At 40.6% G+C, this 26,386-nt stretch overlaps 1 protein-coding gene across 1 annotated transcript in view; it reads right to left on the minus strand.

Annotated features, from left to right (window-relative positions):
• Positions 1-26,386, minus strand: part of CWF19L2 (CWF19 like cell cycle control factor 2) — a 90,653-nt gene that overhangs the window by 32,704 nt on the left and 31,563 nt on the right. The window contains exons 11-12 of the mRNA XM_066621664.1: positions 12,047-12,172; positions 10,054-10,191 (exon numbers count right to left, since the gene is read on the minus strand). Of these exons, the coding sequence (XP_066477761.1) occupies positions 10,054-10,191; positions 12,047-12,172 (264 nt within the window). The remainder of the gene's footprint in view (positions 1-10,053; positions 10,192-12,046; positions 12,173-26,386) is intronic.

Genomic DNA, 26,386 nt, shown 5'->3' on the forward strand with positions numbered 1-26,386 from the left:
TAAAGGACAAACATTAGAACAGCTTTCCTTTGCCCCACCCAAAAATCAACTCCTCTGACACCAAAACCATTTTCTCCCACCATGCCCTAGATTCTACAGAAATTTTTGCCACTAGTATAATTTGCTGACAGATTTGCACAAAGGAAAATGCAGTTGGAATGTATTGCATAGAACTACATGGATAAGTTTGCTGCTGCATAAAAAGCCAGGGGCAAAAAAAAACAACCTGCAATTGCTAGGCTGATGAGATAATATGACTAGAGCTATATAGCCACTTGTTTTCCAGAGTCGATAAGTGGCTTTTTTCAGGTGTAGGGAAAAAAAGAAAAGAAAAGGAAAGAGTGATTGTGAACAGCACTTAGATTCCACTCAAACTCATGAACAATACTTATGCTTCCTCTCCATATGCAAAGACAAATCTTTAAAGATGTTACTCAGGCTTGTACATTTTTCAACATCCACTAAGGCTATGGAAACAGTTTTATAGAAAGGTTGAACAAGTTTCAGTAATCCAGTGAGAAAAGTTACTCCAAAGTTCAACTAAGGGGACAGAACATGAATACATTTTACTGCCTTGAATAGTTTTTCTGTATCCACTGGAGTTTGTAACTTTGAGACATCAGGTTTCAATTTTAACACTGAAAAGCAAATTGAGTCCTGTTGCCAAAACAATACCCATTATGAAGATAGTCAACAAGAAACACAAAAGTCAGCAGTAAAGAACTTCTGTCAATTACAGCTTACAGCAGTGATCCAAAGGGATATATGCATACAAAATAGAAAACTAGGCACGGCCAGAGTGGTACTGCTTTTGGGTGCAGCAGTTGCTATGGCCATAGAGACATGCTGCTATTAACAAGAGACAAGGCACTGCTCAGTTGGCAATAGGAACTACCCCAATCAAAGCAGCAAATGACGCCAGTAACAAGCAGATTATGTCCTGCATATGCATATCACTTCTTTAGATTATAGCAGTGTTTCTCAATCAACGGTACTTGAGATAGTGTCCAGTGGTACTCAAGGGACCCTTGGACACCTGCTGCCCTGCAGCAAGACCAAGAACATAAAGTAGCGGTAGCAGGCTCAGCTCAATGGGCAGAGCTCCAAAGCATGCTTTTCTGCACTCGAAAAAGTCCTCCTACCTACCCTGAGCCTCTTACTGCTGTTTGTTACATCACATCTGGCTTCTCAACCCAGAAGTAACTAGCAATGATGTCATCACCAATTATGTCCAGTAATACTTTGAATAGGTGGACCATGTGAAGTGGTACTGCAGAGGACAAATGTTCAGGAACATGATATTACAGCATCAAGCTGCTGGAAGAAAAAGATTAAGAAAGGGCAAAAGAAAAGCTCTGAAGACAAAAAAAAAAAAAAAAAGGATGGGTAATTAAGGCTGCAATACAAACTTCCACAGAAGCATAAAATATTAAAGTTGGATGTGGTGTTTGCAATCATCTAGTTTAATCCCCTGCTCAAAGCAGGCAAGTACAGCATCCCTGACAGATAGTCAACCAGCCTCTGCTAGAAAACCTACACTGAAAGAGAGCCCACAGCTGCATGAGACAGCCTGCTACAGCACTGGACAGCTCTTATACTCAGGAAGTTCTTCCTCACTCTTATAGCTCTTATAGGAGTAGTAGTAATAGTAGTAGTAGTAGTAAACCTTTAATGGCATAATACATCTGTAACAAATTCTGCAAAACAATGACACCAGAAAGCATGCAACACAAGCGACACACATCAAGGAAAAATCTATCCACAAAGGGTAAACTGTTCAACCAACCAATACTATGACTCAGGAATCACAGCTTAGGATCAACTATAAAGCGTTCTAGAAATTCCCAAAGCAAGTGAGAAAAAAACAAACAGGTCACACATTTTGCAAAGACAAATTAACTTGTCTAAAAGCAGGAGTTTTGGATAGAACAAGAGCCAGGTATCTGGCAACAGTAAATGTCAAGGATCCAATGGCATCTTCCATAAACCTTGAAAGAGAAAATTCACAAGAAGGAGGATAATAGGAAAACCAGGTGGCTAAATATAATTTTCGTTTAGAAGAATGGTGTGGACAGAAAAATAATATATGAGACAGAGTGTCTGGAACTTCCTTACAAAATAAACAAAGACGTTTGTCTCTAGGGATACACAAAAAACGACCATAATGTACTGCGGAAGGGAATATGTTAAAACGGGCTATAGTAGTGAAGAGTATAGTGAAGAGTATAAGACAGCTCTTATACTCAGGAAGTCTAGTCTGAATCTACTTTACTGCGGTTTCAATCTATTGTTCTCTTCCTGCCCTCAGGCACCACCGAAAGCAAGCCTTCCTCTTCTTCTGTGTGATAGCCTTTCAGATACTTGAAGATGACTAGCCTATCTTCTCTTAATCTTCTCTTCTCCAGGCTACATATCAAGCTCTTAACTGTTCCTCATAGGACTTGGTTTCTAAATCCTTAACCATCCTAGTTGCCTTTTCCTGGGAGAAAGCTCCAGTGAACACAGTGGGACTTACTTCTAAGTAGACATGCAGAGGATTATACTTTAACTGTTACAGTGATTCTCAAATGTTTAGCACCGGAACCCACTTTTTAGAATGAGAATCTGTCAGGATCCACCAAAAGTGATGTCATGACCGGAAGTGATATCATCAAGCAGGAACATTTTTTACAATCCCAGGCTGCAATCCTTCCCAAACTTACCCAGGAGTAAGTTCCATTTACTATCATTGTTAAAAGAATATACATAGTAGCCTATGTATTTATACTATACAGTATAGTAGTAGCCTACTATACTATGTAGCCATAATAGTTAAAAGTACAGATCTGTAACATTTCCCCAGTGCAGTCACATGCCATGGTAGCACTAAGTCTAATATATTAAAAATAAAATATTGAAATGAATGGGGACTCACCTGAAATCAGCTTGCGACCCACCTAGTGGCTCCCAACCCACAGTTTGAGAAACACTACTGTAACAAACAAATCATTTGGCCTAGTACAACACAGACCTGGAAAGTGCAACACCAACTACCTATTAAATCCAAGGATATCAACCATTTGCCATCCTATCTTAGAACCACCTCTGCCACCTATAATTTCCAGAGCAACTACAGGAACTGGATGCTGTAGATAAAATGAAATAAAACATGGTCCCTTCGTGCCAGACTTACAATCCAAATAAGGTACAAAAGGAGTGGAGGAAAAAGGCAGATGTGTGAAATTAATTAAATGCCTGAGTGAAGAGATGAGTTTTTAGCAAGCCTTTTAATGTACCAATGAAAGTCCCTAATGGAGAACAGGGGCAAAGAGTTCCACACTAAACACAGGAAGAGAGACACTAGTGAATAGGGTGCTCAAGCACAGTTACTATAACCTTTATTTTTCCTTCCTTCAGTTTTCACAGTTGATGATTATAGCTTTTAGGAAAATGGCAACAGAATAGTTATATAACTATTATAATTAGTCCCTAGATACAAGATTATGACCCCAGTGGAGATCATTAACACAGAGATGAGGAACTAAAATCCAATAACAAAAATGTCTACTTTGGGTAAGAAAGATATCTCCAAATATAGTGAAGAAAAAACCAAAAAACCCTATTACATAAAATCCTGTAACATTTGCTTGCGTATGTGCCTCTATTTATTACCAGAGTTTTATAACTAATTTTCCATTCATCATTTTTCATCAGCTGATGCATTCACCCACTGAACCTTTGTTTTCCAGTAATAACAGAATCAGAATTCAAGATGCACCTTAAAACGTAAATCCAAAAGAGTTACTGCTGTTCTAAAAATCTGCCAGAAAGAAAAAGGTGTAGAGATTGTATAAACGGGATCAGTGTGATTTTAAATCGCCATGGCAACACTGACATCATCCATTTTAAATGGTAGCATTTATATTTCAGGAATGTTGTACTCCAAATATATTACAGGAAACTGACAAAATAGAACACTGCAAGTATTTGTGAATACAAATGGCTGAATTGGAATATGTAAAAAAAAATTGTAAACCTACTTAGAGTTCAGCACACTTATAATGGGAAATACTAAAACAGTGAGAGACTTTCTTCTAGCCTTAATTATCATTACACTGATAAGGATTCATTATGCAAATTTCCTTAGTACTAGTCTAAAATCAAACTATGACAACTGACACCCAAAGTTTGCAAACTAATTCATACATAAATTGAATGCCTGCCAACAGTCTCTTCCTATTCAAATAAAGCTAATTAACCAATTGTACTGAACTGATACTATTTAGCACTGGCTTACAAGTGTTACAGGATTGGACTATGAGAAAGAACTATGAGCAGCAGGAAAACAGCTGGAAGCACTGGTTTGCAAATGCCTGTGCAACTGAGCTTGAGCAGTGCTACAATAGTCAGGTTCTCATGTTTCCTTTTGTACTTATTCATCTTTGGATTTAGTTTTGCATCCTTCTTGCAATAGCACAGTGGTTTCCAAACTTTTTAGAGGCCCTAGAGTAGCCATTTTCAACCAATCTGCCGTGGCACACTGGCGTGCCGTGAGTGGTCCACAGGTGTGCCACAGGAATTTGGGGGAAAGTCATTTATTAATAGAGCCAATTGGAGATGTGAGCCCCTACTGGCAGCATGGTGTGCCTTGTGAATTGTCAAAAACCTGGTGGTGTGCCTTGACCATTTTAGTGCCTTGTCAGTATGCCCTGAGATGGAAAAGGTTGGCAATCACTGCCCTAGAGGCTACTGCCTGACTTATAAATGCCAAGGCGTGTGCCTTTAATGTTGATTGGGCAGCAGTGCTCCCACCCTCCCACAAAGTACCAGCTTGTTTAATCTTTGATAAGCTTAGCCTAATCTGCCCTGTCAGTTTAGCAAACCACCAAATATTGGGTCACAATCCACTGGTGGGCCTGAATCCACAATTTGAGAACTGCTGCTCTAGTACAAAGTGAGCAAAAGATACCTTCTGAATGAGGAAGAGCACCTTTCAATCCAACCCATAAGCTTTCTTTTAACATGTACTTCAATAACACCAATAACACAGGCCTACAAAATTGAGGGTCAGAAAAGTTTTTCCCAAACTCTATGGTGGTCTGATATGAATTTGGGGTGCCGATTCCAAAAATGGCATCCGTTTTGCCCTATCACATCTAGTTTTGGAGATATAGTATAGCCTCATTAGTGAATGGTTCAAGCAGCTTCCTCATGAGGAAGCTGCTTGAACCATTCACTAAAGAGACTATGCCGTGTTTCCAAAACTAGGCGTGATAGGGCAAAACGGACACCATTTTTGGAATCGGCACCCCAAATATACTCAGGAATTGGTGTAACGTTTAAGGAAGCAAAATGTGTGTTAGCCTGTGTAATCAAATGAGCACAGAATACATCCCTAATACAGCATGATTCTTTTTCATATTGTGAAAAAAGTAATGCAACTAGTATTTTTAAATAGAGCACAGAATGTGTGCTTAAGTCCCAACAAAATCAACCGGGACTTACATGTACAGAATTAGATATTGAACTGCTTGCTGTGTTTCCAAGAGATAGTAAATAAAGGTAGTAAAAAAAGGAATAGACGGTTATTACAGAAGTTCAGAAACTGTAATAACAGCAGAGTAAGCAGCAACCATGGTGCAAATTATTGTATATGAATGCAATAACACATGTATATATAATGTAATGGAAGAAGGCTAACCTTGCTGCTGGTGAGATGTCCCCAAAGAAAAGAAAATATCTATTAACTGTTTGTTTTTAAACATACTGAGGAAGTGGTGAACACCAGTAACATGCTGAGGGCAGAATACAACCTCCAAAGGACTGCAAAGCATGAACAATGCAATGGAAACCATGCAACGGAAGAGCGAGTCTGTCACAGGCTTCGCCAATATCACCCTGCCCCAATTTCATTTCATAACCTTTTAAAGCATTCTTTAACAGTTCAGCAGTCCCTGTCATATAGTGTCCTCATGCCAAAGGCATGGAAGCTTATGACAAGCTCCTCAATAAAAAGATCCGAAAGTGATGGACAGATTTTCCTAAGAGTCAGAATGCCCACCCTTCTAATCCTTCCCTACAAAATGCAAGTGCAGGGGAGTGCTGCCCATTCATGTGGAGAAAGGTGGGATAGAAACACAATAAATAATAAATATGGCTAGACAGTGAGGCCCAACAGACCTAAACATTGTCCCAACTAACTTAGGGCCCAATCCTATCCAACTTTCCAGCATCGGGGCAACCACAATGCAGCCCTAAGGTAAGGGAACAAGTTTTCCCGTATCTTGAGGGAGCCTCTGTGACTGCTTCCCCACAACAGGATGCAGGGCATGCCCCACTGGCATGGCTGCACTGGCACTGGAAACTTGGATAGGATTGGGCCCTTAGTGTGCACCCTAACACATGCTTCATAGTTCTCTCCAACTCTCAGAGGTTCTAGAGGAGAGTTCCTGAGAAATTAGACAAACATGAAGGCAGAAAGTATAAAATATTTGGCCTAGAGCCCCGAAGGTAGCAAGATAATTAGTGAAGGCACATATTTGGCAGTGCCTCTTACCTTGCCTAGACTGTGCCCTTCCAGAAATGCAAATTCTGTTTTCCCAAAGCAAGCCATGGGGGAGATGCTGTCCAAAGCTGAGTCGAGAGAGGAAAGCAACTGGTGCAGGGGGTGGGGGAGATGCAGTGTGGTACTCTCACATCTCTCCCTTTTCTGTCTGTGAAGCTGATGGGCACTTCAATAGTTCCCATGTGTGCAAGCAAATCTTCCTTTCCAGCTCTGTCAACCTCCTATTTAGCTCCTCTTCCCAATAGTACAGTGATTTTCAACCTTTTTGTCGTTTCACAGCACACTGACAAGATACTAAAACAGTCAAGGCTCACCATCAGTTTTGTGATAATTGACTAGGTACACCATGCTGTTGGTGGGGGACTCACATCCCCCAATGGCTCTAATATGAGATGATACTCCCCCAAACTCTCACGGCACACCCGCAGACCATTCCCAGCACACCAGTGTGCCACAGCACAATGGTTGAAAACGGCTGCAATAGTACTTGGTTTCTAATTCTCCAAGCATATCAAAATTCACTTTTCTAAAATCTCCTGTCTCTATTTTGCTGTTCTTACATTTCATGACTGCTGGCGTTTTCACAATATCTTTTTCTACTAATAATTTATACTGCACATAATGTAGTCTGGAACGTATCTGTTTGGACAGCCTTATACACAAGTGAAACCCGGTTGACTTTCACCATGGAAGCACAGACACCAAAGCTGACCTCGCACAATTTCACTATCAACTTTCCAAATTCAGAAGAAAAACCTTTCCAAAGAAATGGTGCACATTAAGGCAAACATAAAAACCAGATATATTCTTCCTTCCTTTGCTGTGTGTTATATGTAGTGTGCATTAGAATTTAGTTGCAACATAACTTATTCCTTAGGAGCAGCTGCTGATTAAAAAAAATACACACAAAGCCAGCATTTCAGTCAAAAAGATAAATAATGCCCTCTGCTGTGCTAAAGGGCCACTTCTGTCGTATACTAGACAGAATATCATTTTTAGACTTCCAGCAATTTCAAGAAGATGGCATTCAATGTAACAAATCTATCGTTCATTTTTGTCACACATGAAAGCACAGAAGAGAAAATCATTTGAGTGTCAATTCTGCACATTTCATTAACAAAATGGCTTCAGTTGCTGTTCTTACCACAAGTATTTTAAATTAGCTCCTTTCTGATTTAAAAATTTCCTACAGACTTCACACATTAATATTTTGAACACATATTTATTATTATAAAAACAAAAATCTACACCCAGTAAATCTGTGGGACTTAGAGCATGGCATAATCAACTTGGACCAGGGAAATCCAGGTTCAAATCGTTGCTCAGCCATGAAGTTCAGTGGAAAATCTCAAAACAGTCTCATTCAAGTTTACCTCACAGGGATGTGGCAAGGATCATACAGGAAAATTTAAAATACTTTTGAAAGGCTCAAAATTCCTAGTTTTAGTTTTTAAGGCTGCTTTCAAGTTACAAGCAGTAGAAAGTCAAATGCAAAACTAGTTACCTCTTCCCAAATGCTGAAACACTCTATGAATGGCTAGCTACCTTATAGTGGTGTATTATTTTGAGCAGGAGTCTTCAACCTTTTTTTGTGTCACAACTCAAGTAAATAAATAAACAAAGTACAAGACTGGGGACCAACTGTCAATCTGCCCTCTCTTGGGAACCTATCCTCCCCCCTGCCCAATCTCTGCCACTCACCACACCTGTAATGCCCTTCCAGTATTGTTCAGGGTAACCAAATATTCCTATTAAAGAGGGCAGAAAAACTTACCATGAAATTTGGCACCCGTGAAAGCTATTTTAGCACAATTGTGAAGAGCAGGACTGGGACACAATCTCCTGGTACATAAAGGGGTACACCAAATGCTTTCCCCTTTATCTTGTGGTGCTCTAGCCCAGGAGTCTCCAAACCCCGGCTCGGGGGCCAGATGCGGCCTGCAGAGAGTCTCTATCCGCCCCACGGCCAGCCTCTTGTCCCCTGAAAGTCTCTGGCCAGTCTCTGAACGTGACCAGAGCTGTGCTCTGATTGCATCTGGAGGGTGTTCTGAGGGCCGAAGAGGCTGAGTGAATGAGCCCACTCATTCATTTATTCATTCATCTAAGTTCCATCTCTAATTTATTTAAATTTTATATTTAAATTTTTTTCTGGCCCTCAACACTGCACCAGATATTTCATGTGGCCCTCTGGCCAAAAAGTTTGGAGACCCCTGCTCTAGCCCAGTGGTCTTTAACCTTTTTCATTCCTATAAGTTACTGCGACCCCACAACTGAGGCTTTGCAACCTGGGGTCGCAAGGTTGAACACTGATTTGGAGTAAGGGAAAGGATAAATTTTCCTTATTTTGCCTAGTCAGTACCTTTTCAATATCTGAGGACCAATGCTTCCCTCTTCACCTCTTAAAACCTTTCACATCACTTGTTCTAGCAGTCATTTTATATATAATCTATTGTAGAGCAATAGTACCACATCCTTACTACCATGTTATTTTTTTTGACAGTATTCAACACTGTATATTACTCCACAGCAGGCTTTCTGATATTATGAGGAATTAAAGTATACCCTCTACCAGTTACACACAGAGGGATCTAAAAAGAATGGACCAAGTAAGCCAGATTTGGGGGGGGGGGGGTAACATTTTATTTTTCATGGAGGTTGGGAGGATGGGAGGATGACATATGACTGGATGTGGTACGTAGACAGCAGTGGCAATAAAAATGAAAGCAGAAACAATAAGAATTTAAGCTTGTTTGATAGTACGTTACCACATAAACTGAAATCAAAAAGGTAGCCTATAAATTCTTGGATGCGAACAACTATTTCATCAGACCAGTGGTTTTCAAACTTCCTACAACACATACAGGTAACTTTTTCCAAACCAGTTCATTTGCCAACCCATATGCATTACAAAGGATTCTGAGATATGTTCTATGCCACACAATCAGTTCATACAGGTTTCTGACCAGATCCACTGGGCTTCAGTCTTGCCTTCTGCAAATGGAAAAGGTAACCCTAACACAAACCAAATCCTCCTCTCCTCCATCATACTACCTGTGCACCGCAGGAGAAGATCAGCACTGGGTAAGATGTCTTTCAAAGAAACTTGTCCACCATTACTGAACTTTTTATTGAGGAACATTTGAATTCAATGGAACACAACTTGAAACCCACCATTGTAGACATATTGAAAGTAAATATGTTTGCCATTATGGACTGAGGTCACACAAAACATAATAGTACATTCAAATTCACTAAATATAGGAGTAACAAATTCATACACAATTCATATGAAATGCCCTTATTCACTTGCTAATAAATGAAAAACCTATATTTGAATAAAGCACATCCTCTGACCTATTGTTCCTCAAATAGCCTTAAAATGCTCTCACATAAAGGCCTCAAGGCACCCAAGAAGAATATTTTGTGCCAGACAACAATTTTTTAAAGTTTTTTTTAATAATGGAAACATGCTTTCAGTTTTAATATAAATTCAGACACATAGGCCTTACCTTTGATGCCATTCTCATGAAAAGCTTATTTTGATCCTCTGCTGTTCTCATCTTTTCATTTCTGACCAAATCCTTCAGGCTCAGATTATCATCATTGTGAAAATACCGGACCCTTTCCTTATCCATATGAGTGGCAATCTGAAAATGAATAGCAAGAAAATGAATATTAATTTCATGTGACTGCCAACTATTATAAAAGACAGTTTCAAAAACTCCCTCAAAACTTTAAAAAAATAGGCCAACCCAAACCACACCACAAATTTCAGATGCACTCCAATTTCAAGTCAAGTAGCTCCATACTGACAGAATGAGAAATTCATGGACATTTGGTTTTTTCCATTAAATCCCATTAACATAAAGGACTTCTGCAAAATTTTACCCCAAATGATCAGAAAAGGCACTTTAATTTTAGAGGTAGATACTTACAGCCCAATCCTAGCCACACTTTCCTGGGAGTAAGCCCCACTGACTCTAATGGGACTTACTTCTGAGCAGACATGCATAGGATTGGGCTCTTAATCATTTGAGAGAAAAAGCACATATAAGCATTTATGCAAAACAGACAATCATGTCAGTACAAAACATATCATTCCAGGTCACAAACAAAACAAACAAAAAAATGGACACCACTATCATTCCTACTGCTCAGTTATTTGGCAGGGACATGAAAGAAGGAAGAGGGATGGAAAAGGGGAACAGGCAAATATCCCATCAGTATAAGTCAGGGGTGCCCAAACCCCGACCCTGGGGCCATTTGCGGCCCTTAAGGCCTCTCAATGCGGCCCTCAAGGAGCCCCCAGTCTCCAATGAGCCTCTGGCCCTCCAGAGCCTTGCTGGAAGCCCACACAGGTCCAATGCAACTGCTTTCAGCATGAGGACGACTGTTTTACCTCTTGAGTGGGCTGTGGGATGAGGACTCCCTCCACTGCTTGCTGTTTTATGTCTGTGGTGCAGTAGCAGCAGCAAAGGAAAGGCCAGCCTTGCTTTGTGCAAGGCCTTTTATAGGCCTTGAGCTATTGCAAGAGCTTCATTCATTCATATAAGTTCATCTTTAATATATTCATTTATGTAAACTTAAGTAAATTTATTCAAATTTTAAATGTAAATTAATTCTTTTTTCCCCTGGCCCCTGACACAGTGCCAGAGAGATGATGTGGCCCTCCTGCCAAAAACTTTGGACACCCCTGGTATAAGTACTACTGAGATCAGCTCTTTCTGTCACTGAATTGCAGCCCCAGAAAAGGAAGATAGATATTTATAAAGTAAACATTTCCAAGTTCAGCCATTCCCTATACTCCCTACTCACAAATACTCTGAGATCAAAGCCTTAAGTAACTGGCTGCACAATCCAATGGTTCCCTTCTGCCAGTTCAGCAGTCCCTGCACTGGCCAAGGGTATCGCAAATGTGCCATAAAGTACATTTGTGGCACTTGGAGAGTAGGCAGGGCCAGCGAAGAGGCCTGTGTCACCCCACTGATCATGCATCCTGACGATCAGCCACCAGCAGAGGTAAGAGTCATGCTAGGTGGCAGGGGGAAGGTGTATCAGCAGCAAGGAAGGGGATGAGCGGAACAGACCCCCCACCATATCCTATGGCCCCTCCTGGGCCTGAATGCCCTACACAAGGTTGCTCAGACTTCCCAACTAAAAAGTTGGCATGGATCCAAGCAGCCTCATTGGGCAGGCTGGGGAGTTACTCATGATAAGGGGGAAAATATCCCCTGATCCTAAGGGGATCAACAGGCTGCTCCAAAGCTATGCTGGACATAGCAGAGGCCATGTGGTTCCACTGTGCCAGTGCAGCTTAGTATTGGGTTGTCCATTACGCTTCACAAAGCTATAGCCTCTTCTAACTATTCCTAGGCATTCTAGGCTTAGCTTAGTGACCATCTTTCATAGTACCTGAAGTTCATGTTCACTTTCGCTCTGATCACACTACACACACAAAGTACATTTAGAAATTGTAATTAAAATTTCAAAAGATATACATACCGTTGGTCTCTTCCTCCTTCCTCCTTTTGGTTCCAGTAGTTCTCCTGGAGCATCAACAGGCCATGCTCTACCAGTCTTATCTGTTCTGACAAGGATCACATTATGGTCTTCTTGGGAGTCTGTTCTCTATATAAAGGTTCACAAGTGAACATAACAAAAAGGTGAACATTAAAACAGATGTAATATAGTTAAATAAAAGAATTACTGAGAAGTTATTCAAAATGAAATTGTTCAAGGAAGGAATCTTAGAATTAAAGGTACCCCGTGGTCAAGTGGTTGGTGACCGTATGTCACCGTATGGTGACAGGCATCCTGTAGATAAGACTTTCTGGGCCTTTCATGAAAGTACCAAAGGAAACAGACTAGGCACGGTTCCCATGTAAATGTGAATTTGAAACCATGATTGCAACTCCACTTGAAAAAAAAAACTGTTATAAAAAATAATTAGCATTAATCATTTGTGCACATGTGTAAATTATGATTAACGCTGAAAGGGGTAGGAAAGAAAAAATTAACCAGGAGAAAAAGAAGGGAAAGAGAATGCACTCACAAAGCTGGTTTCCAGATTTTCAAACCATGGTTTGTAAAGATCCATTATTACAACTCAATCAGATATAGGTCATTTAACACCAGAGGGGGAGAGGGTATATTTAAATGTACAGAAAAGTACTGTTAAAAATTAGAGGATGGAGAACCTGTGATAAACTTCTAGCCTAGTAATTAGAAAGCAGTAGTTCACTGGACATTAATTGATGAAATTAGCTCTAAAAAAGGGAATGTCATTTAAATTGGGCATATTAAAATGGACTTTGTCAAGTTTGATCAGCACTTATATAAATCTCAATCTGAAGCCATTTTCATACAAATAAACAAGGTGCCTCACATCTGCTCTCCTCACCAGTGATAACAGTGCATCTCTGAAAGCTGTATGAGCAAGAAAGTTTGATGACTAAGAAAGTATAAGGGCTCTGAGGGCTTAATTATATTCTTCAGAAAAACCTACACAGAAATAATGGATAAAGAGAGTAAAGACAAAAATCCCACCACACCACAGAACTACATTTTTTCTTCCTTTGCTGTGTTTTAATCATCAAATGATCTTGCTTTTCCTTCACTCAGAATGCTACACAGAGATTTTACTTCGCAACTCTTTCAAGAAATATCTTTACACATCATATTGCTACTCAAAAGGATCCGAAGCCATCCTTTGGATTATTCCAAAACTGGACAAGCTCCAAGGATGAAGTACTTCAAATAACATTCTGCAAACTTTTGAACTCAACAGGCTAATAATAATGATCATATGAAGGAAAAGAAGAAGAAATGATAAATCAAGTCAAGAGGGGTCGGTTGGGAAATTAAGTTTCTTTATCATGGTAACTCATTCAAATGTAATACAAGTCCCTGGAACTTGTTTAATTCAGACTAGAAAAATTCCAGGTGTAAAACTATCATCAGATCTAAACACTGATGCTGACACTTAGGAATTCAAAATATTTCCCAGTCCCAGCTTGATTTCCTTTTAAAGTCTGCTCCTAAGAAATATAACTAATATTTATGACCCTGGGGGGGGGGGGAAAGAGTACTTTCATTACTTACAAGCAGTAGTGTCATGGTATATTTCTTCAATATAGTGCTTTTTCCACTCCACTTACTTCTGCTTCAAAAATTATACTTCTTTAAAGATCTAGTTCATTTTATCCCAAATAAATGAGCAATAGTGTTAAAACCGGGTAGATGGGACTCGTCAGCCTGGGAAGGCAGCTCATCTGAGAGAAGGAAAACTCTGATCCCAAACCTCCACTGCCTTGTGGCTACATCCAGTTATGCAAAAGGCTTCAGGAGTCAACCTCGAGGCTAAATCCGGAGCCGGAGTCCCTGAGGCAGTTCATGGCTGAACACAGTCACGTTCTGGCAACTCCTGCGACGCCGCTGGAACCAACCGTATTGGCCTCTGCCTTTCCATTGGACCATTTCAGCGACGTGGAGAGGGGGGATTTGCTGCATGGGTAACAGCCTATCCTCCATACCTACTTTACCCAGGCTTCGCACACTGGAGAGGACACTCTGTTCCAGAACCACCATTCAGAGCGTGACACCATAGTCTTCCAAGACTGAAGGATGCCAACAAGAAGTGTTAAAACAAGTGTATAAAAAACTGAAAAATGGGATTTTAAAAATCTCAAAAAATATATGTTGGTTACCAATTTATTTCTGGTATTAATTTAAGGTGCTGGTTTTGACCTTTAAAGCTCTTCATGGTTGAAATCCAGGGTATCTGAGGAACCACCTTCTCCCATATGAACCAACTTGTCCTCAGAAGTCATTGGGAGGGCGGCTCCTCCAAGTGCCACCCATGGCTGAGGACACGTTGGCAGCAATAAAAGGGGAGGAGGATTCTCTGTGTCTGCACCAATACTATGAATCTTCCTCCCAATTAAGTTGAGATCTGTGCCCTCTTCTTGTTGGCCTTCCATCATCTTTTCCAATGGTTACTTGAGAAAGAATAATAGTTCATGTTACATGGGTCCATATGGTCACTGGGGCACCGTGATTTAACTCTTTTGGGTTGCTGCTCTTTTGGGTTGCTGCTCTTTTGGGTTGCTGCCAGTTGCCGGTTTGTTTTCAGACACAATTCAAGATATGGTTTTAACTTTAAAAGCCCTTTACAGCTTGGGACCAGAGAATTTAAGGGACTACCTTCTTCCTTATATACTGTTTCATCCCCTAGAACTTCCAAGAGGACCCTCCTATGTGCACCTAGGTGGGTGGAAACAAGAAGCAGGGTCTTTTAATTGTAGTCGGAGTGGGTGATAGGTTTGGGAAGATGTTGCTTCCTCTTTTTTTGACAGCTTTGATTACTGGTTTTATTTCCCAGTGGACTGTGTTTTATACTGCTGCTTTTTTATTATTTTGATGCCGTTTGCTGCTTTTAATTTGTATTGCAGTACTATTATTTAAACGCTATTGATGTGTCTTTATTATATTTTACAATTATTTATGTTTCATGCTATTTGTAAGATGCCTAGAACACCCAATTATGGGGAGAAAGGGGGGCTACAATTGATTAACTAAAGATATAGACATATTTTGGACTTTCTTTAAAATTTGTTTGCAAGTAGACATTGTCCTGGTTGCTGCAACTGATGAACACAAATAGCTTCAAGGCAGCGAAGTCTCTCAAAAATTGGCTTGGAGGAGTATGTTAGGCCACAAATTTACAGTACTTTAAAAGATTTATCCTCCCCCAACCCCTACACAACATAAAAACATGGCCTTCTAGGTGACTTACAATATCCACAAATATATCACCACACTCAAATGTTAAGTCAAAAGATTAAAAAACAGAAAAAAATATCAGTACTAATGGAACATGAGGGCAGGAGAGAGAAAAAAATACCAAACACATACACTCAAATATTTAAGCCCAACCAATCAAGGAAGAGCTTTTTAAAAAAATAATAATAAAAATATAAACTAACTGACTGAATCAAGGCCTACTGAATGATGCGGGAAAATGGGAACAGTTGCTGCCCACAAAAGATAATTTCATTGGCCTCAGCTGTCATCAGCTAAACGTACTTAACAGTATGCAGATATTACAAAACTGTGCATTAATTGAAAGATCATCCACACTCCAGATGCACTGGCTGAAAGCCAAACATCTTCATATAAGAACTATAGCTTAATTACTCGTTTTCAGCTGTGTAATTACTTTCATGAAAATGTTTTCCTTATATTTTGGAGACCGCTGACTAATGAACCTTGGAACACCAATTACACATACTGATGAGCTTCTTTGATAATGACTTTTCAAAATTTAAACATTCCTAATTGTATCATACTGATTCAGGGGTGTGCCAATTCATGTTTAATTAATACATAGCTTGGTTCTTGAAGATAGGCTGCAATTGATTTTATAGCTCTCTCATCATTGCATAGGGTGTGCCTAGGAGATTATGGGCCAAACAGCATCAAAAATGGATTGCTTTTGGATTTAAAAAAAACTAACATTGGCTTGCAAGTGCAAAAGCTTCCAAGTTTAATGAAGGGCTGTGACACACTATGAGCACACTAAAATTTGGCTCAGTTTCCAGACAAAGTCTTAAAATATTACCTAGCAAGGCATAAATTTTATTCACTTGAAGACTTGGTAATGATTTTCAAGAGAAGCCTTTGTTCTGCCTTAAATGCTGAAATACACATTCTCCCCTCCTGCAGAGGCAGATGCATGCATTACCGATGATCTAGAAACCACTGTCTTGGCCAAGTCCTCCAATGGATTCATAAGACAGAACACTGCACTGTAACATTCTGTCTTAGTTTAATGTGATAAACACCAACCCTCATCTCAATAAACAATTTGCCATCAGAACAATTGAATGGCTCCTGAAATCACAAAGTGCTCGTCCAGAGAGAACATTGCCTGCCACATCTCAGCACCTGGCTCATTACTCTAGCTCCTTCCAAACAGACTCCACTAGGGCATAGTAATTCTTCCTGCAGTGCATCAGTGTGATTTGAAGGATCCAACCACTTGGATCAGTGGATCACTTGGATCAACCACTTGGATCAGTTTCTGTCACTTGAGACAGAAACCAAGGATAGAGATACGTTTGGTGGACGTTGCCCTTTGCATCTCTGTCCAAATGTCATGATCATTGTCTCGTGACAAAGGGGAGCTTGACTTCCAGAGAGTTTTGAAATGCCATGGGTAAATGGCCCATGCTGTCTGGAACGCTGGCCAAAAAAAGGGGACAACAAATGATGAAGGGGTTTGTTCCTCCACCCACTGGGTTAAGTTACCCTTGCCTCCTGCCTTGTGGTGCTCTTCAGTTGAGGGTAAGCAGAGGCTCTCCACCTGAAGCAGAATCCTGGATAGGGCTCCTGAGAGTACCTAAGGATCTACACCACTTGCTAAGCAATTATAGCTCCCCTGATCCCATCCAGAGGCAGGTGTGGGTCCCTTTGGATCTCACTTCTGGTTGAACCCAAGCAGAACTGAATTTGGCCTAGCTGCCCTTCTCCAGCCCCTGGCTATCTGCCAGGCAACTGCTGCAGGTTTCTACTCCCTTGAACATGGTTTCCGCTTGCCTCTTCTCTTGCCCTCTTCTAACTTTCACTGTCTGCCCCCTTTTCCACCCTCGTTTCCTTAGTTGCCCTGCTGTTCCTTGCCCCTGCTGTGGGGTGCTTTTAAAGGACTGCAGCCAGCCCTGCTCCTCCCACACCAGCCACCACCTGTCAACTGGCCAACAGGCAAGTGTGGGCAACTGCCAAGGGTGACAGCAATCTTCACTTCACTTCCCAGCTGATCAGTAGGGACTTGTCTCCCACCAAAAGGATCACCATACTCATTCAGGGTTCACACTGACTCATTATTCTAGGCTTGCATCTGTGATCCAGCCTAGGGGAGGAGTTGCAGTTCAGTGGTAGAGCACAGGTCTTGTATGCAGAAGGTTCCAGTCACTCAAGAAAGCAACTCCTAGAGAAATACATTGGGCCAGTATACCTTGTTTTCAAATGTCAAGAAATACTCTTAACTTTTTTCATGCTTTCCAATCATAACCAAAAAAAAGAAGTGAGCCTCAATTGTCAGAAATTTAAAATACTCTCTAAGGTCCCACACCTATCCACTTTCCAGCACTGATGCAACTATGCCAACAGGGTGGACACTGCATCCTGCAGTGCGCAGGCAGTGATGGAGGCCTCCTCTAGGTAAGGGAATTTTTATCCCCCTTAGCTTGGAGATACATTGCAGCTGCATTGGTGCTGGAAAGTTGGATAGGACTGGGAGCTAAGTTACCATATCATTATCAATAATACACTCACAAGCACACTCACTAAGTGTACAAATGGCAAGAAAAATGCAACACAAAAAGTGGCAAATTTGGCAAGATTTAGGTTAAAGGACTGACAAATATTAGAAATTATGATAAACTGGAAAAAACATTTACAACTAGGGATACAAGACACAACAGATTCTTAGCATCAGCACAAATTTTGTGATGTGCAGAATATTTTACATGCAGGCACCTGCTCACAAAACCCCAAGTTGTTAAATCTCTTGTCAATTCTGACATATACTTAACACTATTTTCCAGTTTCTTCTGGATTAAAGAAATTGCTGGTAAAAACATTGTTTAACCACTGTTAAGGGCCAGAATGCTGAGTTATAATGTTAATTTGAAATCTATCAACCTGCATCCAAAGAATCTTACACTGAAGAGAGCTGCAGATTTGTGCTTCTCAAACAGCAACACATAGGGAGGTTTGCTGTTCAAACAGAAAAACACAAACATCCCAACAGGCATACCCAAGCCCTGGAATTTCAGGCCATCACTTCTAGCAGTGCCTCCAGGCACTGCAGGAAGGCTTGTTAGCCTGACGCTTCCATGACCATGTCCAGTGCAAAAATGACCTTATATTAATCTCCTTTGAACCACATTCACTGAATTATTTTAAATACATACATCTGAGTCACAAGATTGCCCAAAGCTGACAATAACCACCTTAAAACCAGCAGTATAAAACACAACAAAATTCAACAGATAAATATAACTAACAGGGCTCTTCTCAGACAAAGCACCATTAGGGGTCTTTGCATGCATACACACAGCACATTCTTTCCCAAGTTTATCTGAGCCATGGCAGGGTAAAAGCAGTTATTTTACACACACATACACAGCTCTCTCGCAAGAGACGCATCAACAGGGAGGACTGCCAGAGCCAATCACATTAGCCATTGGCAGAAGAAGCAAAAAGGAAGTGCAAATATGGGATTGCCAAATAGCCAGGAAAGTAAAAAAAGGGGGGCACAGATTGGGCCATTCCTTGCAGGAGATTAAGAAAGGTGCACCCAGGGGCAGCAACCACCTCTCTCATCCTTCCCATCTGCTAATAGGCTCTTTCAGAGAATGGAGGATATAGTGAACCAAGTCACTAAATTGAAAAACTCATGCCAGTATTGTCTGTAGGGGCTTCAAAAGTAAACTAGATAGGTTGTTGGACCAAGGAGCCTGTGCCCAACCTGGTCAATCCCCAATGCCACCCATGCTAACTAATTCAATCCAGTAGCACCAGTAAGCATCAAACCCCATCAAAGGAGTATTTTCACATTACTTCTGAAATGATCATCAAAAAGGTAGCTAGGCAAAGGGAGAAGCAAGGCACCATCACCAAAAAGGCCCCTAACAGCACCTAACTCACTGCAGAAGGCAGGGCATTCTGACCATGGCTTTAGAAGTACAGAGGTGACAATCCCTATGGCACCGATCCCTGTCATTCTATTCATCTTTTTCAGAAGTTCTGGACAAATATTAAAGATTGACTAAATTGCAGACAGTTTAAGCAGGCAGCCAGTACAAAAAGAAGAGTCTAAAAGAAGAAATTGTATAGAGTTGCCTCAATAGTTTGAGACCTGACAAAATCAAACCAGTGTTGCCTACACCATTAAGAGCCTGAACCACTAATATGATCAACAAACTTTTCCCTCTGACATTTCCTGCATTTGTAGGATGACATAAAGATTTACCACTTCTTAATAAAACCTCCAGGATAAATTCCTTACTAATGCATTCTGCCATGAGCACAAAAGCACAGAACGTTTGTCTAAGAACCTGAACAATGCCCCCCTTTTTTGAACAGCACTGTACTGGTTACTGCTTAGCTTTGTTATACATATATTTTTTTTATTTTTGATAGAGGGGGAAAGAACACAATACGAATGCACAGTTTTGTGATGATTACTTAGCCCCATAAACTCTATGGCAAACATCCAAGCTTTACAAAATAGTCTTGTATTCTACCTGTATGTCTCCAAAAAGCCAGTTGTCAAAATTGCATATTTTGCCTGCTTGATTATGTATTTTGTTATACTGCTAACACAGCTCATTTACCATTGTTTTCTCTGTTTAAATTATGCTTTCCTCCTCATGCCTATGTTGCTGTTTACTCTCTTCAGTTTACACCTTTAACCAGGCTCTGTTATTGTGCTTAACTCAAGTTAGGGTGCACCTTGTAAGATGATGCTTAACTTTCTAACAGCTTCTGCCATTTCAGTCCAACTAGAAAAGGATATTAAAACACAGACCGCAATAATTACTGCATTATCAGGGCCAGAACCTATGACCCACTTAGCTGCAATAATTGCCTCTCCCACTCTTGGTTCCTGCCATAGCTCAGAGGAAGTCAGTCATTGTGTCTTAAAATTAAATAATGCTCCAAGGTGACATTGTCCTTGTCGACATGGACATAAACGAAACAAAAAATCTATTATTATGTTTGCTGCATTGCAGCTTCCAAAAGAGGAAGTGGCTGCCAGTTCAGTATGGCCCAGAGGACAACTAGGCCCCGTGCAGATGTAAAGGGTTGACCTGTTAAGCATGGTTGGGAGTAGATTGCAGAATTACTTGCTCTCTTCTCCTCTTTAAAGCAAATGGGGAGGCTGCTTCCTTTACCATCAACCAGTCTCAACTCTAATGCTTTCTGCCCCCTGCCCCCTCACTCTGGAGAAAGAGCCCGGAATGCGGACTATGTCAAAGACTCTGCAATACATGCTCCTGTGAACCTCTAATTGTGTGCATTTTAATTGAAGGCCAATTCTGAGAGTCAACCGCTGACAAGCATGCTATGGGTGAACTCCCCTTCCCACTTTACCATGTAAATAACATATTGGCAGCAAAGTTAACTGCAAATGCCTCAGGGACCACACAAGACAACAAGAGACCTGCATCCTGTGCCATCCCTTGCATTCGGCATTCTGAGATAACCCACTTCTAAAATGAGAAGATTGCATGTACACACCATACACAGGCTTGTAACCTGTGGTGGATGGACTTTTCCTCCAGAAATTTGTCCAATCCCCATCTAGGCCAGATGCCATCACCACATCCTGTGGCAAGGAGCTCCACAGACTAATTACACGCTGAGTAAAGAAATTAAAAAAAATATTTTAAAAAGTAAAGAATTTTTTGTCTGTCCTAACTCTCCTAACATTCAACTTTAATGGATGTCCCCTGGTTCTGGTGTTGTGTAAGAGGAAAAAGTACATCCCTCTATTCACCAAAATTTTGCATGTCTCAACCATGTCCCCCCTCTGGCATCTTTTTTCTAGACTGAAGAGGCCCAAACGCTGTAGCCTTTCCTCATAAGGGAGGTGCCCAAGACCAGTAATCACTGGGCAGCCCAAACCTGAGCTGCCCAGGCTCGGCAGCACCGAAAAGGGCTGCCGCCGAATCCTGTGCCTCCCGCATTACTGCAGGAGGCACCTCGGGAGAAGGGAACGTTCATCCCCCCTTCCCCTGGGTAAGGTAAGGAGCCCCACCATAAGGTAAAGGCACTCGTGTAGGGCACGCAGCCCTACACGATTGCCTAGGATCCTGCGGAGCAGAGCCCAGCGGATCCTCCTCCCTCTCTCCCCCCGCATGCCTCCCTCCGCCATCTCTCCACCCCCCGCTGGCCTCCCCCCTCCCAGGAATGCCTCCTCCCCACCCTGCCCCCACCTACCGTGCCGTTGCTCGGCGGTCCGGGAGACCGCTGAGCTGCAGAAACTGGGTGACTGCCTAGTGCTAGTCCAGCACCGGCTGGTGCTGGGCTACCATGGGCGGGAGCCCAGCGATGAGCCTTGCGAATGTGCCTTACAGCACGTCTGCGACTGTGCTCAGCGGCACGGTCCTGTGCTGCTGAGCACAGGATTGGGCTCTTAGTCACTATTATTTGCACCTTTTCCGATATCCTTTTTGAGATGTTGTGACCAGAACTGGACGCAATACTCCAGGTATGGACTTACCATCCATTTGCACAATGGTATTATATTAGCCGTTTTATTCTTAATACGTTTTCTAATTATTCCAAGCATGGAACAAGCCTTCATGACTGCCGCCGCACATTGGGTCGACACTTTCATCAAGCTGTCCACCAGCACCCCAAGATCCCTCTCCTGATCTATCACAGGCAGCTCAGAACCCATTATACTATATGTGAGGAACCCTGGTGGATAAAGAGGCACGACCTGTATATCTTTAGTGGCCTCGGACCCTTGAAATTAAGAGTACAAAATTTTTAAAAATAAATAAAATATTCCATTAAGATGTAGAAACAAAACTGCAATACACCTTCCAAAGAGTAAGGAAAAGGTAGGATATAAATAAAAATAAACTGCGGTCAAGACTAACTATGTTCTTTGCTTAACTGTGGTTTGAAGGTGGTTATGCTTCAGTTAAAATGAGGGGAATTGTGGAGGAAACTGCCTGGTCCACCAAGTTAAGATAACGACCCTATTATATTTACAGTGGCCCCAGCTGAAATAAAGACCTCTAAAAGACAGAGGTGTTTGGACAGAGAGGTATATCAGAAATTTTCAAGCTGTCAGCCTTGTGACAAATAAGGTTTGTCTTATACATTATTTTGATTTTGTAATTACTATTAGACAAATTCTGTATTAAACCAAAGCACCATAAGATGTCTTGCCACTTAAGTTATTTTCAGTCCTGAAGGTAGTTTTTTTAAAGGCCATTTATACACCACAATGCAAATAAGGGACAAAGAGAATACTATTTCCCGCTAATCTTTTTATATATGCCCATATTTGACAAAAACACTGTCAATTGCACAATAAAATCCCTAATCCTCTTATAAGAGAAAATACTTGTAACTGTCTATTAAGTGTATTGAACATTCATATTTTCAAATACGCTTCTCTCTTTTTAAAAAAAAATAAGCATACTTGAATACATAGAAATTGAAAAATAAATGCACTCTTCAGGACCCTAATTTAACTTCCCTGAACAGCTTTAGGCTTTTATTCAATACTTGCATACCTTTATTAAACAACTGTCTGGATTGATCACATCGGAGTTATGAGATCTGTTATTTGAATACTTATAAACTACCTTTTAAAAAAAAACTGGTGTACACACAATCACTAATCCCCTTGTCATTGTAGCGTTAGATAACCATGAGGATTAGTAACTCATCATTTTAATTTTTACATTAAAATTCTTGGGAAGAAAGGTAATGGTCAAAACCTACCTTGGGATTGATTTGATTGGCATGATCAACATTTCCCCCTCTTAAGATTATGCATTATCAATAAAAACATTTCCTTACAGTTTTTGCTGCTTATAATCTTACCTAGAAAATCAAACATCACCAAGAGAACTGACTGAAGCCCTAACTATTGGCAGTAAACCACTGAATGTGCAACATGAGCTCCTGCAGTTGGACAGCAGTACAAAACCCCCAGATTATGAACAAAATAAATACTGGTACCTGTTTCTCATCTAAAGAGAACAGGCCTGCTTCATGTTAGTATCTGTTTCCCCAGCTTTTCTGATTCCGGTTCCAGCAACTAATCTCAAAGGTACTACGCAGTAGAACAAACTTCCCAGTCTAGATTTGACTATAGTACAGGGAGTCATATTTTCTGTCACCTTTCAACTACATTTGCAATCTATTATAGGTCACAGTTCAGTAGTCCCCCATATCCAAGAGTGATATGCTCCAAGATCTACCACGGATACACAGAAACACGGATAGTCACAAACCCTATACAAAAGTTGTTTATTGTTCACATATGCGCCTATGCTAAAGTTATTTTCACAATGCGGTGACAATGCAGCAACGAATGTGTACAGTAAGAATGCTAGCAGTTAACTGGCTGTGAGTAAAGAGAGCCAATGTGGGTACAAAGGACAAAAATTAACGTCATTTGCACTATGGGGCACAAAGGTTTTACTATGTTACTCAGCATGGTGCACAATTTGAAACTTATGAATAGTTTATTTCTGGAATTTTCCATTTAATATTTTCAGGCTGTGGTAGACCATGGATAACTGAAACTGCAGAAACCAAAACAACAGATACTGGCATTCTACTACATTTTAAGTATCTCACTTTCACTTCCTAGCAAGTCTGATGGTCTTTTAAATGGAAACATAAATGTTGCCAGTCATATCAGTTCCACAAGAAAAGCATTTGACAAATATTTTGTAATTTTACAAACCATTTCAGACAAAAAGGTCCATGATAATTTGTTTAACATCTTCTATATAATAAGTAGTTATCATTTGTAGTCAGCATGGAAAATATGAATTCTAGAAAGAGCCAGACAAAAATCATACTGGCAATCCATCAATTTAAGCCCACAAACTTACTGAGAAATCAGCAAGATAATTATTAGTTTGTGTCCTCTTTAATTAATATCAGCATCCACTAACAACAAGATGACATAACAGCAGAACAGTATCACAAACAAAATTTGAGGGAAAATGGATGCAATGCATAGGCAGTTTGTGAGAAAATGCAGAATGCCTGGTTGCACAAAAAACTGGATTTTCAATGGATTCCATCACACAATGTACGTACTGATAAGGAAGTTGGTGAAAGCCAGAAATACAGGACAAAAATGACAACAAATGTCCTAACACTTAAAAAAAAACCACCCTTGGAAACACATACAAAGAATAAAAATAAAAATGGCAATGGCCATTTGCACAGGAAGGCTAGTTCAACTGTCAATTTAACATGGTTTTTTGCATCCACGGGGGATCCTTTAATATATCCCCCACAGATTACTAAGTCGGACATGTATTCTGAAAATGTGAATTGGCTCAGAGTTCAAAACCAGGGGGACAAGTGTAAAATAATGAATTGGAGTTCAAGAGCATGATCTTGTACATGTGATAAATTCCCAGAAACTAGAAGTCATCTAAGTAGGATTTCGGTAGTCAAGGAGATATACTACTTTCAGTTGACATAGACGAATCTAATTTATCACCTTTTGCAAGTTCATTCATTTCCTATCCATCTGGATTTACTCACCCGCATATATCAGATAGCTCGTCAATGTTCTTCCCCCTCCCCCCCATATTCACTCTCTATACAACACAAAATAAGCCTGGGGACAGGAAGAAATGTTTGGTCAAAATAACTGGCAGTTAAATGTACTTATACAAATGTTATCATGACCATGGTGCAAATGATTACAAATTTATTAGTGCCTAGAGAGACTAAAATAACCTGGGCTGAGATTTCACCTCAAATATTTTACTACGAATTCCATGGGATTAAGAACATAAGAACATAAGAACAGCCCCACTGGATCAGGCCATAGGCCCATCTAGTCCAGCTTCCTGTATCTCACAGCGGCCCACCAAATGCCCCAGGGAGCACACCAGATAACAAGAGACCTCATCCTGGTGCTCTCCCCTACATCTGGCATTCTGACTTAACCCATTCCTAAAATCAGGAGGTTGCGCATACACATCATGGCTTGTACCCCATAATGGATTTTTCCTCCAGAAACTCGTCCAATCCCCTTTTAAAGGCGTCTAGGCTAGACGCCAGCACCACATCCTGTGGCAAGGAGTTCCACAGACCGACCACACGCTGAGTAAAGAAATATTTTCTTTTGTCTGTCCTAACCCGCCCAACACTCAATTTTAGTGGATGTCCCCTGGTTCTGGTATTATGTGAGAGTGTAAAGAGCATCTCCCTATTCACTCTGTCCATCCCCTGCATAATTTTGTATGTCTCAATCATGTCCCCCCTCAAGCGTCTCTTTTCTAGGCTGAAGAGGCCCAAACGCCGTAGCCTTTCCTCATAAGGAAGGTGCCCCAGCCCCGTAATCATCTTAGTCGCTCTCTTTTGCACCTTTTCCATTTCCACTATGTCTTTTTTGAGATGCGGCGACCAGAACTGGACACAATACTCCAGGTGTGGCCTTACCATCGATTTGTACAACGGCATTATAATACTAACCGTTTTGTTCTCAAAGCAGTCCAGCAATCTTAAAGCAAACTAATCTTTTTCTAACCTTACAGCTCAGAGCTAATAACACTACAATTAGAACTGTGATTTATGGTTACTAGTCGATACAACGTGCAGCTAGGAGGCAGATATAGCAGCTAGTGAGATAATTAGAGGTGTGAAAGCAGGAAAACTAATATGAGTGTCCTGGATTGCCAATTATTTTTTTTTTCTTCTAGCTAGGAGCTAGTTTTTAGAAAATACCTAATTACTCAATTTCTGTTTATCCACAGCCACATCTTTAGTTCAGTTCACTAACAATATTTATGCTTTTTATAAGATCTAGGATTTTATCATGTTTACTGTTCATAGAGAACACAGTAACAAAGAGAATTGAAATATACCAGAGAACACTTAAAGACCCTGTCAATAAAGTGAAGTTTAATTTACAATCTCTTACAAAACTGCTTGAAACTTTGGGAAGGGGACAAAACTTTTAGACTATCTTCAGACAACTAGTCAGTGCTTCTAAAAATTAGAACAGTACCTAAGAATGATACACAATGGTCCAAAATTCCTGAAAAACATGATTTT

This window comes from Tiliqua scincoides, chromosome 3 (genome assembly GCF_035046505.1).
Source record: "Tiliqua scincoides isolate rTilSci1 chromosome 3, rTilSci1.hap2, whole genome shotgun sequence".
Classification (NCBI taxonomy): Eukaryota; Metazoa; Chordata; class Lepidosauria; order Squamata; family Scincidae; genus Tiliqua; species Tiliqua scincoides.